The sequence below is a fragment of the Oncorhynchus masou genome, chromosome 4, assembly GCF_036934945.1.
Source record: "Oncorhynchus masou masou isolate Uvic2021 chromosome 4, UVic_Omas_1.1, whole genome shotgun sequence".
NCBI lineage: Eukaryota > Metazoa > Chordata > Actinopteri > Salmoniformes > Salmonidae > Oncorhynchus > Oncorhynchus masou.
The window spans coordinates 16413330-16426555 of record NC_088215.1 but is presented as its reverse complement, the minus strand read 5'-3'; the positions used below and the strand labels follow the sequence as shown (position 1 = coordinate 16426555).

Below are 13226 nucleotides of genomic sequence, written 5' to 3'. Positions count from 1 at the left end.
ATACCATATTTACATATGCAAGGATACTGGAGTGATGGAGGTAGATACAGTATGTATATGGTTAAGGTGACTAGGCAACAGGATATGAGATCAACAGAGTAGCAGCAGCTTGTATGTGAGTGGGTGTGTAGAGTCAGTATAAATGTATGTGCATATTATGTGTGAGTGAGCAAATAATGGAGTGAGCGTTTGTGTGTGTGTGTGTTGGAGTGACAGTGTGTGCGAGTGTGTAGGAGCCCTGAGAGTGTGAATAGAGACAGTGCAAATACTGAAATAAAAGGTCAATAAAGACACAAGGTCAACTCTGTGAAGGTAAACATCTGTACCACATGGGCGTGGAGTGAGTCTGCCAACACCAATGGTGTTCAGTACAGAAGGGAGGGAGAACATTTAGACAGATTTAACTCTTGCCCTAACGTGGCTTTATTCCCTGCTCCTCCCTCCTTCGTAATCCTGAGCCAAGATTGGCTGCCTCCATTTGATATCCCCCTTTCCCTTGTCTTTCTTCTGGTAGGCTCTGCTTGAGTCCCAAACGGCACCCTATTCCCTACGTAGTGCCTTCCTTTTGAATAGAGCCCGGTGGTCTGAAAGTAAGTAATGCACTATGTAGGGAATAGGGTAGCATTTGGGACGTACATTTGTCTTCGCCTGTTAATAACTCAGAAGACGGTGAGGCTTTGTAATCTACAGATTAGCTTTTACCTCAAACAAACTGTGATGACTTCAGAGACAACACCAGGGAACCGCAGTAATGACAGTAAATTGAGTTTAAAAAGCTATTTATACAAGTTACTGAGTGTAAAATTAACCTTCATCATGATTGAATTTACATCATCAATGGATAAGATCCAAGGAATGTTTTTGTTGTTGTATTGTACACTCATTGTAACTTCTAATAATAACAGTAATAATAATAATTATTGATTGCATTTATGTAGCGCCTTTGATCCACCTACAGTATGTGCTCACTGCTCAAAGCGCTGTACATAGCAAGGGGGAAAACTCACCTCTTTCACCTCCAATGTGTAGCACCCACTTGGGTGATCTACGGCAACTATTTTGTGCCAGAACGCTTAACACACATCACATATCATGGTGGAGAGGTGAGGAGTGATATATGCCAATTGGGAATAAGGGGGATGATTAGGTGGTAATGATTGAAAGGTGCCAGGTTGGGAATTTGGCCAGGGTACCGCACCAGGGTTAACACCCCTACTCTTACGATAAGTGCCATGGCATTTTTTAATGACAACAGACAGTCAGGACACCCATTTAATGTCCCATCCGAAAGACGGCACCCTACTCAGGACAATGTCCCCTTCACAGCCCTGGGACATTGGAATCTCCTAAGACCAGAGGGAAGAGGTCCCCTACTGGCCCTCCAACACCACTTCCATCGGCATCTGGTCTCCCATCTAGGGACTGACTGTCACGTCCTGACCTTAGTTTATTTTTTATGGCTGTATTTATGGCTCTATTTTAGTTTGGTCAGGGCGTGAGTTGGGGTGGACATTCTATGTTTTGGTCTGTGTGTTATATTTCTAAGTGTTTGGCCTGGTATGGTTCCCAATCAGAGGCAGCTGTCAATCGTTGTCTCTGATTGAGAATCATACTCAGGCAGCCTATTTTCCCACTATGGGTTGTGGGTAGTTGTTTTCTGTTTTGTGTATTGCACCTTGCAGAACTGTTCGTTTGTCGTTTTTTTTGTTTTTTTGTTGTTCAAGTATTCATATTGATTAAAAGGTATTATGAACGCTCTCTCTACGTGGTGTTTTTGGAAATGTATGTTACATCTTCGGCCATTGCAGGAAAGAGGTAGGTAAGCCTAAGTTCCAATGCTATCGGGAAATCGGGCCCTGAACTGACCCTGCTGAGCTTCAGAGGCAAGCCAGCAATGGGACGCATGGTATTATGCTGCTTGTACTTCACACATAGGGCTAATAAATGATTGTTTGTTAAATTTGTATCCCCATGTCATCGCGTTAAAGGCAGACGTGTCACAGCTAACTTCCTGCAATTCTACACATTTTGCCATGAGGGAGAGATGTGACTTTCACTTTAGCAGTGATAAATTCATGAACTTCTTTGAGGAAAAAATTATGATTATTAGAAAGCAAATTACAGACTCCTCTTTAAATCTGCGTATTCCTTCAAAGCTCAGTTGTCCTGAGTCTGCACAACTCTGCCTGGACCTAAGATCAAGAGAGACGCTCAAGTGTTTTAGTCCTATATCTCTTGACACAATGATGAAAATAATCATGGCCTCTATACCTTCAAGCTGCATACTGGACCCTATTCCAACTAAACTACTGAAAGAGCTGCTTCCTGTGCTTGGCCCTCCTATGTTGAACATAATAAACGGCTCTCTATCCACCGGATGTGTATCAAACTCACTAAAAGTGGCAGTAATAAAGTCTCTCTTGAAAAAGCCAAACCTTGACCCAGAAAATATAAAAAACTATCGGCCTATATCGAATCTTCCATTCCTCTCAAAAATCTTGGAAAAGGCTGTTGCGCAGCAACTCACTGCCTTCCTGAAGACAAACAATGTATACGAAATGCTTCAGTCTGGTTTTAGACCCCATCATAGCACTGAGACGGCACTTGTGAAGGTGGTAAATTACATTTTAATGGCATCGGACCGAAGCTCTGCATCTGTCCTCGTGCTCCTAGACCTTAGTGCTGCTTTTGATACCATCGATCACCACATTCTTTTGGAGAGATTGGAAACCCAAATTGGTCTACACGGACAAGTTCTGGCCTAGTTTAGATCTTATCTGTCGGAAAGATATCAGTTTGTCTCTGTGAATGGTTTGTCCTCTGACAAATCAACTGTAAATTTCGGTGTTCCTCAAGTTTCCGTTTTAGGACCACTATTGTTTTCACTATATATTTTACCTCTTGGGGATGTTATTCGAAAACATAATGTTTACTTTCACTGCTATGCGGATGACACACAGCTGTACATTTCAATGAAACATGGTGAAGCCCCAAAATTGCCCTCGCTAGAAGCATGTGTTTCAGACATAAGGAAGTGGATGGCTGCAAACGTTCTACTTTTAAACTCGGACAAAACAGAGATGCTTGTTCTAGGTCCCAAGAAACAAAGAGATCTTCTGTTGAATCTGACAATTAATCTTAATGGTTGTACAGTCGTCTCAAATAAAACTGTGAAGGGCCTCGGCGTTACTCTGGACCCTGATCTCTCTTTTGAAGAACATATCAAGACCATTTCAAGGACAGCTTTTTTCCATCTACGTAACATTGCAAAAATCAGAATCTTTCTGTCCAAAAATGATGCAGAAAAATTAATCCATGCTTTTGTCACTTTTAGGTTAGACTACTGCAATGCTCTACTTTCCGGCTACCCGGATAAAGCACTAAATAAACTTCAGTTTGTGCTAAATACAGCTGCTAGAATCCTGACTAGAACCCAAAAATTTGATCATATTACTCCAGTGCTAGCCTCCCTACACTGGCTTCCTGTCAAAGCAAGGGCTGATTTCAAGATTTTACTGCTAACCTACAAAGCATTACATGGGCTTGTTTCTACCTATCTCTCTGATTTGGTCCTGCCGTACATACCTACACGTACGCTACGGTCACAAGACGCAGGCCTCCTAATTGTCCCTAGAATTTCTAAGCAAACAGCTGGAGGCAGGGCTTTCTCCTATAGAGCTCCATTTTTATGGAACGGTCTGCCTACCCATGTCAGAGACGCAAACTCGGTCTCAACCTTTAAGTCTTTACTGAAGACTCATCTCTTCAGTGGGTCATATGATTGAGTGTAGTCTGGCCCAGGAGTGGGAAGGTGAACGGAAAGGCTCTGGAGCAACGAACCACCCTTGCTGTCTCTGCCTGGCCGGTTCCCCTCTTTCCACTGGGATTCTCTGCCTCTAACCCTATTACAGTGGCTGAGTCACTGGCTTACTGGGGCTCTCTCATGCCGTCCATGTAGGCGGTGCATCACCTGAGTGGGTTGATTCACTGATGTGGTCATCCTGTCTGGGTTGGCACCCCCCCTTGGGTTGTGCCATGGCGGAGATCTTTGCGGGCTATACTCAGCTTTGTCTCAGGATGGTGAGTTGGTGGTTGAAGATATCCCTCTAGTGGTGTGGGGGCTGTGCTTTGGCAAAGTGGGTGGGGTTATATCCTTCCTGTTTGGCCCTGTCCGGGGGTGTCCTCGGATGGGGCCACAGTGTCTCCTGACCCCTCCTGTCTCAGCCTCCAGTATTTATGCTGCAGTAGTTTATGTGTCGGGGGGCTGGGGTCAGTTTGTTATATCTGGAGTACTTCTCCTGTCCAATTCGGTGTCCTGTGTGAATCTAAGTGTGCATTCTCTAATTCTCTCCTTCTCTCTCTCGGAGGACCTGAGCACTAGGACCATGCCCCAGGACTTCCTGACATGATGACTCCTTGCTGTCCCCAGTCCACCTGGCCGTGCTGCTGCTCCAGTTTCAACTGTTCTGCCTTATTATTATTCGACCATGCTGGTCATTTATGAACATTTGAACATCTTGGCCATGTTCTGTTATAATCTCTACCCGGCACAGCCAGAAGAGGACTGGCCACCCCACATAGCCTGGTTCCTCTCTAGGTTTCTTCCTAGGTTTTGGCCTTTCTAGGGAGTTTTTCCTAACCACCAGGCTTCTCCAGGTTTCTGTACAACACTTTGAGATATCAGCTGATGTACGAAGGGCTATATAAATAAATTTGATTTGATTTGATTTGAGATGAAAATGTTGCATTCTAAAAGTAAATGAAAGCTAAAGTATAGGTGTGTCAACTGTGATAAAGGCACTGGATTATGAACTGTCTTGTTTGCAGTGGCATGGTGCTTACTGCCATAGAAGCACAGTGATATGTGCCTCAATGCGGTCATATTCGTGGCTTATTGGGGGTGTGGCTTTAAGTTAGTTATTTTTGGCCACCCATCCCATGAGCGTGAATGCCATTCCAGTTCATCTGAATGTCATTCCAATGCACTGCTTGCTTTGAATTCTGTATTCCATGTAAAGATAAAAATACAAATAATGTCCTGTTTGGAACTGACAAGTAGAGAACTTAAAAAATATAAATAAATGGATGTGCCATCACCATCATCTCATGTTATACCTGGCTGTTGTCAGGTGTGTTCACCCATCACCATCCTCTCATGTTATACCTGGCTGTTGTCAGGTGTGTTTACCCATCACCATCATCCTCTCATGTTATACCTGGCTGTTGTCAGGTGTGTTCACCCATCACCATCATCCTCTCATGTTATACCTGGCTGTTGTCAGGTGTGTTTACCCATCATCATCCTCTCATGTTATACCTGGCTGTTGTCAGGTGTGTTCACCCATCACCATCATCCTCTCATGTTATACCTGGCTGTTGTCAGGTGTGTTTACCCATCACCATCATCCTCTCATGTTATACCTGGCTGTTGTCAGGTGTGTTCACCCATCACCATCATCCTCTCATGTTATACCTGGCTGTTGTCAGGTGTGTTTACCCATCACCATCATCCTCTCATGTTATACCTGGCTGTTGTCAGGTGTGTTCACCCATCATCATCCTTTCATGTTATACCTGGCTGTTGTCAGGTGTGTTTACCCATCATCATCATCCTCTCATGTTATACCTGGCTGTTGTCAGGTGTGTTCACCCATCACCATCCTCTCATGTTATACCTGGCTGTTGTCAGGTGTGTTTACCCATCATCATCATCCTCTCATGTTATACCTGGCTGTTGTCAGGTGTGTTTACCCATCATCATCATCCTCTCATGTTATACCTGGCTGTTGTCAGGTGTGTTTACCCATCACCATCATCCTCTCATGTTATACCTGGCTGTTGTCAGGTGTGTTCACCCATCACCATCATCTCATGTTATACCTGGCTGTTGTCAGGTGTGTTTACCCATCACCATCATCTCATGTTATACCTGGCTGTTGTCAGGTGTGTTCACCCTGTTGAGATGCTTAACCTACCTTGGGACTGAACACCTGAGCCTGGGTGTATTATTAACTCTCTGAGTATCAGTGATAAGGCCATATTAATGCTCTCACGTGTGCCTCTTTCATCACCCACCCATCTATCTGTCCAGTCATCATCTCTTTCTCAGATTACAGGTGTTTATAAATTCAAACTCAGTCACCATGAATCAGTTTTCACTTTTCTCATCCTTCTCTCTTTCTCTCTCAGACAAGAAAATCAGAAGATGCACGAATTTGAACATTCATTTGTCTCTGTCTTTCCTCCACTCCAACTCTCTTGTTTTCCTCCTCTCATTCCAAATGTTTCTGGCAGTATTTCAGTGTTAAGATTTTACAACATGTTTTAAAACACCTGGGCCAGTTTACAGCAAAGGCCTTACATGTACTTAGTCTCTTTAACAAAGCTAGAGATTACTCTGGGTCTGTAGTGGAAGGAAACATTTTGATTCACTAGACTGTGAAATAACATCAGAGGCAAAAGTAGGAGTGAAAAAATGGGAATAAGAGAAGAGGAGATCAGCCAAGTGGAGTAGAGTTTCTCAGAAACATTGAACAATGAGTTTGTTAACTCTGAACAAAACGCTGATGAATTGAAGTTTGAGGTCAACACAGTTGGGGGAAGGATATCATGCAGCTATGGATACATAGATTTTTTTTAAATTTGAAATGTATCCGTTATTTTACCAGGTCAGTTGACTGAGAACACGTTCTCATTTATAGCAACGACCTCGGGAATAGTTACAGGGGAGAGGAGGGGGATGAATGAGCCAATTGTAAACATAGATACATATAGATACTGTGCATACATATGAGATCATGCAGCTATGGATACATAGATAGATATAGATGCTGTACATACATTTGAGATCATACAGGGATATATATGCCAAAGAGAGTGGAGACCGTCTGAAGACATGAGTGATGCTGTGACACAACATACGTTTTGAGGCTCTCATGAGTTTAGCCTTATTGGCTTAATATGATGCTGTCACTAATACTCTGTTAATAATTTACACGTACAGGCCAACATACAGTAGATTCACATGTATTTACTTTTTAATTTAACTAGGCAAGTCAGGCAAGAACAAATTCTTATTTACAATGACGGCCTACACCGGCCAAACCCTAACGACGGTGGGCCAACTGTACACCGCCCTATGGGACTCCCAATCACAGCCGGTTGTGATACAGCCTGGAATCGAACCAGGGTCTGTAGTGATGAGCACTGAGATGCAGTGCCTTAGACCGCTATGCCAATCGGGAGCCCCACATGGGATATGTGTATGTAACTTTCTCCTATATTGATTGGAGAGAGGATGAAAAAAAAGGGCCTGCTTGAGACCCGATATGAAATGTAACTAGAACATGTTGAGGGATCTTTTGCTATACATTTCCAGGTTCACATTGTCAAAGAGAGCTAAGCCAACATTGACACATATCACGATACTTGACGTCATCAATCTTCATCATTCAGTTGACATTGCAAGGTATTGCACAACCAACAGATTATACCTACATGTTTACTATACTGGAGTGTAGATACAGGACGTTACAGTATGTAAGAGGGACATGAAGCACTTGGAATGTGGCAAGCAACACGCTACAGTCGTGGATAATATGAAATGAACTCCCATTTTTATTTTCGGGAACAACAATGTTACCTTACCATAGAGACTTGATGTTGAGTTTGTTTTGTTTAACACTTTTTCTTTGGTTACTACATGATTCCATAAGTGTTATTTCATAGTTTTGATGCCTTTGCTATTATTCTACAATGTACAAAATAGTAAAAAAAAAAAAAAGCCCTTGAATGAGTGGGTGTATCTAAACTTTTGACTGGTACTCTATACATTGATATATTTGTTGTTTTTTAGAGTACATGTTAATTATACAGTTAAATTGTTTTACAATATTATAAACAAGTAAAAAAAGATCATAAAATCATATCTAGTTGTGAGAACTCTACAGGATCACTTAAGTTGTGGGACATCCCATTCAGCAATAACCTATCACTAAAGGAGTATTGGTCCTTTCTATCCGGGATCTTCGGTATATCCCTACCCCACTGAAGTTGACATAGAAAATGGTTATGGTTAAGGAAGGTTACGGTAAGGGTTAGGGTAGGGATGTCCCAGGGACCGTGGGTTGCACTAACCAAGGAGAATTGCCTTTAGACTGAGGACAGTCCACACCTGGCAAATTGCCCTATGACAAGTCTTAAGCTGGTTACGAGCTGTTTATGAAACATCTAGCAGGACTGTGACACAGATGACGCTGTTATTAGAGGGCAATTTTTGTTTTCAAATGTGGGAACTGCTTTCATTTTAATGGGTCTCCGCAAAAACGAAATGTTGGTCTTTTTTTCATTAGTCCCAAAAGGCTTTGAATGTCAGCGATCAAGTATTCAAGACATAGGACTTTCAAAAAGATAATTGTAACTTGCCACATCATCATGAGGATGTGTTTTGCAAGTTAGTTCAACAGTGGACTAATGTAAAAAATACCTAAGATCATTTTTGAACGGAGTAAAAAGCTTTAAGACCTTTAAAACCTTTAAGCCGCTCATTGGTTCATTTTAAATGGCACGTAGTGTACTGTACTTTGGGTAGTTTGTGTACTCAGACTCTATAATATAGAAAATATATACACCTTAAACAAATACTCTAATTTTCAGCACACATTTCCTCTTGGAATCCTCAAATTGCTTTTAATTGAAACATTTTTTATTTTTTATTTTTATCACACTACATATTCAACAATCTAAAATACTTCTCCTGCTTCATTAATACGTCTTCCAAAGATGTCTCTGATTAACATGTTGCATAAAGGTTTGGTTTGTTGCGTGTCCGTTGGATACTAAAATAGCTGGTTGGCTAATTCTCTAGGGTCAGTCAGACCAAACAGCTGCCTGTTACGTGCCACCAATATAGCCAGACGAGTGCCACCGGTAGGTATACACCCCCTGCTGATTCAGAGTGCAATGTGGCCAAGTCACCACAGGAGGGAGGGCCACATCCAACCCTGCATTAGATTGAACGGCATGCACGCATGCATACAAATCAAATTCCTATAAAGTGGCATTGCTCTGTCAGAAAAAAAATGCTGTCTTTTTTAGGTGAACAGCAGGACATTACAGGATGAGCAGGGAAAAAGGGATAAAGAAAATATATGCCCACTTCAAGTTGACTAGACCATTTAGATACTACAGATATTTATGTACCGTACAATCTCGATTATACTAGAGCTATACATCCTTGTTGAGTGAGGTGTCTGTATAGTCTGAAAATATGTGACAGATTTGACTGCTTGGGATTTTTTCATATTGAGATTCTGAAGTAAAAAAAACAACATTTTGCATGTGTACCCTCAGGTTAGGAGGTACATTCTTAGTCACACGCGTGTGAATGCCCGCCCACCCACCCACCCACCCACCCACCCACCCACCCACCCACCCACCCACCCAGCCAGCCACACTCATGAACTGACACGGTGACACGTAGTCCAACACTCGCTGATCTTAACCTATCAATAACACCTGTCAGCTTCTCATACAGGCACCAATCAGCAGCACGAGGAAACGGCCATGTGGCAGACCCTGAGGTACAGAGGGACAGAAGGAGGGACATGACACACATGGACAGACGGACACAGACTCCAGCCTAAAACTCAACTGCCCGGCATAGAATCAAAAACGGACAAACTTCTCTGAGGCTCTTCTTTGTCTACAGCCTGCTGATAAAGTTATGGCCACGCTGCTCTCTCTGATTCTCTCCCTCCTGGCCGCCTCAGTCATAGCTGAAGGTGAGAATCTCTTTGCCTTTGGTCACGCATATGTTTTTAGATTTCCTAGGCGACTTTTTAGTCTTTATTTCCTGTTTCCTTCCTGAATGGTGTGATGTTCTCTTCCATCTTTTTGACCTCTATGTTATAATATGCACACTAGTATACCCCTTAGAATATGTATGCCCAATACATTGCTTCATTCTAAATGTATGCTGAAATTGACATTGGGATTGAGCCTATGACTGGCTCTCTGAGAGCCATTCCACAGATTGATGCATTTTTCCTCTTCGTGTTTCTAAAGAGATGGAACTAGTGTAGGTAGTTGGGTTCGGGCTTGTCCAACGAATTCCATCAAGCCCCCCCCACCTCTCTCTCCCTCTCCCTACAGACAGCGCCCTCCCATCCCTGAATGATGTCACTGCAGCCGAGGCCTTCATCGAAGCCTCCGAGGTGGTCGTCATCGGGTTCTTTGAGGTCAGACAGGAAACAAGTGTGGGAAGGGCAGGATGGGAGGGGAGGGAGGGAAATGTAACGTGTACAGTAACCTACTGTAGGCCTGAGTAAGGTTGACACATCACGATGGTACAAAACCACAGCAGATTTTTATCATCGTTGGCTAGATGCTACACCACTAACGTGCGGCCGGACGCAGCCAGCCAGATATAACAGAGGTCAAATTAAACCATAACTCAGATTTGAGACGAGAAAAAAACAAAACATACATTCCTGTTGACTGTTTGTAGCTACAGTCCCAGCTGCTGTCAGCCTGCGGCTGGCCACACACTTGGCACAGGAAGTGACTAGCTTGCGTTGCCTTGAGGATAGTAGGTGGCCGTCCCAGAGTGTCAAGTGGCAGCCCGAGCCCTTTGGCTAAACTCAGTGTGCGGGGGACGATGGCAGGCCGCAGGACAAGGAAATGAGAACGCATCTGAGGAATTGGCACAGAGGAGGTCGCTGTAAACAAGTGTAAACAGAGCGTGGGTGAAGGGTGGAGAGAAAGAGAGAGAAAAAATATGGTGGACTGCCATGTACCTACTGGGGACCAAAATATTATTTCAATGGGCTAATTGGCAATTTGAATCTCAAAAACAGACTTCTATAGTATATCACTGTAGTGAGTGTTATCAGACTCTAACATTCTCTCTCCCTCTCTGCCTGCCCCCTCTCGCTGCCCCCCCTTCTCTCTCTCGCAATCTCTTTCCCTCTCTTTCTCAGACTCCCTCAGATGAGACTTTTGGTTACAAGGAGTTTGTGGAGGCAGCTAAGACTGTGAAGCATATCCCTGTGGCTCTATGCAGCGATAAGGAGGCATGGGCCAAACTCGGCATCGTGTCTGACACGATCTCCATCTTCAGAAAAGTAAACTACTACACCACACTTTTCACTTTGTCCATCAGAAATCACCTGCTTGACTCTCATTACAACTACTTTGACAACAAATTTACAAGAAAACATCAACTGAAAATGTTGATTTATGTGTGTGTGTGTTCAGGCAGATAACCACCAAGACAACCTTCAGCTCTCTGAGACCAAGAAAGTGGAGGCGGACGGCCTTGCTCGCTTTATCACCATGAACGAGCTTCGCTACATCACCGAGTACAACCAAGTGGTAGTCACTGACCACAGCACTGTTCATCTACACCTTACACACTACTCTATACAACAGCACCTATTAACAGTTATACCAGACTTGTTATGATTACATCTTGCCAGCACATCTTTGTATTATTAGCCTTTCATGTTCAGTCATATAACCAGACTCCACCTACAGACAGTTAATGTCTCTCTCCTCTCCTCTCAGACAGCAGTGGGTCTGTTCCAGTCTGAGGTGAAGGGGCACCTCCTGCTCTTCATCAACAGGGGGAGTAGTGACTATGAAGTGCTCAAGGACCGACTAGGTGCTCTGGCCCCAGAATTTGTTGGGAAGGTGAGAGCAGGCAAGCAGCAACTGGAACTGAAAAGAGCGACTTAACAAAACCTCTGTTATATCGGCCATTTGATTCAAATCTTGAGATAATGTCCCTAATCCCCTATTTGGAATTGGTTCTTTTGATTCAACTATTTAATTGAATCTTGAATTTAATTTGCAAATTGGATCAATGGAGTCAGATGTTTTGAGTCCCAGAATCTCAATGTACTGTATATTATATATAGTGCACTACTTTTGACATTGGTCTTGTCCAATAAAATCACAGATTTTAGTTTTAGTTTCTGTTGCCAAACGTATTTGCTACAGTGTGCTCTACTGAATATCACCATCATTTCTTTGTCACAGTTCCTGTTTGTGCTGGTACACGGGGTGAAGTCCAATGAGAAATCTCTGGGCTACTTTGGCCTGACGTCACGTGACCTTCCCCGCGTGGGCATTTACGACCGCGACTCAGATATGAAGTGGCTCATGCCCGAGGGAGAGATCTCCACCGAACGTGTGCGGAAGTTCTGCCAGTCACTCATACTAGGCAATCTGAAGGTCAGAGGTCAAAACAAATAACAAAATAGTATTGGTTCTCTTTCAAATGCCTTTGAGGGTTGATTGAGCCTACCTGGAGTGCCAGATGGACAGGGTTTGCACTATTCTATTGGCTCCATTGTGCCAGGCAAGCTCAATTAAGAGCAGGTATATACGTATTTGAAAGAAAACAAATACTATTTGAACCTATATCTATGGTGCAGTATACGTTTCAGTGGCTTTGATAATATGTAGAAAGCAGCAATAAATTATACTGAGTGGCCTCCATTTAATGTATGTATACTGCTTCTCAAAAACCTTTTCTATCATTTTAGGAGGTGAAGCAGGCAGGAGAACGTGTTCCTAAAACTGAGTTGTAAAATAAACAAATAAATGAATGTAAATAATTAGCTTTGTGTTATTGTGTCTGTTTTGGAATCAGTATTGTTTTCTGCCTGAATCTTATGTAGGCTATGTGTGTGCTCTGGTGGGCATGGTGTGTCTTTATGTGAGGGAAAGTCTGCCATCTGCGATCTGCGAGTTGACCACAGCTCAGTGGCTACTCACCACTGAGACTTTAGCCTAGTTTGTCAGCGTTGGAGCTGATCTGATGGTTACAATCACAACTGACTGACCTCAGAAGACTGGCAGGGCCTGGAGGGTCTAACAGAGAAAGAAGAATTGAAATCTGTCTTCTGAAAAAATGACCGTTGACGATTCCAAATCCAATCACAAAGGAACAATACGATGCAAAATATTACAATACATTTGTGTATTTTCATGCAAATGCTACATTTAGGTGCAGACCTGTGTTCAAATACACGTACAGGATATTTGAGTGTCTGGTATATAAAAAACTAATTGTATTATTTGACAGTATTTTCAAATTCTTATGTAAATTCATGAGAGTGTATTTGAGTTTTTCAAATCCTTTAAAGTATATTTCCAAATATATATATAAAACATTAAACTACTTATCTTTTCAAATAAAAGATCAGAATACTTTGAATATA

General features: G+C 42.7%; 1 protein-coding gene across 1 annotated transcript; it reads left to right on the top strand.

Annotated features, from left to right (window-relative positions):
- The first annotated feature begins 9615 nt into the window (after positions 1–9615).
- LOC135520717 (endoplasmic reticulum resident protein 27) lies at positions 9616–12600 on the top strand. The gene is made up of 7 exons (XM_064946479.1): positions 9616–9782; positions 10153–10238; positions 10980–11123; positions 11257–11373; positions 11566–11691; positions 12040–12234; positions 12549–12600. The coding sequence occupies exons 1-7, from the start codon at positions 9725–9727 to the stop codon at positions 12591–12593; spliced, it is 771 nt and encodes a 256-aa protein (XP_064802551.1). The 5' UTR covers positions 9616–9724; the 3' UTR covers positions 12594–12600.
- Positions 12601–13226: the final 626 nt, after the last annotated feature.

Bases quoted from the DNA above. Each gene is read 5' to 3' on its own strand.
- LOC135520717 (XM_064946479.1), top strand. From the start codon at position 9,725: ATGGCCACGCTGCTCTCTCTGATTCTCTCCCTCCTGGCCGCCTCAGTC. The intron at 9,783-10,152 runs GTGAGAATCTCT...CTCTCCCTACAG, and splicing joins CGCCTCAGTCATAGCTGAAG to ACAGCGCCCTCCCATCCCTG. The intron at 12,235-12,548 runs GTCAGAGGTCAA...CTATCATTTTAG, and splicing joins TCATACTAGGCAATCTGAAG to GAGGTGAAGCAGGCAGGAGA.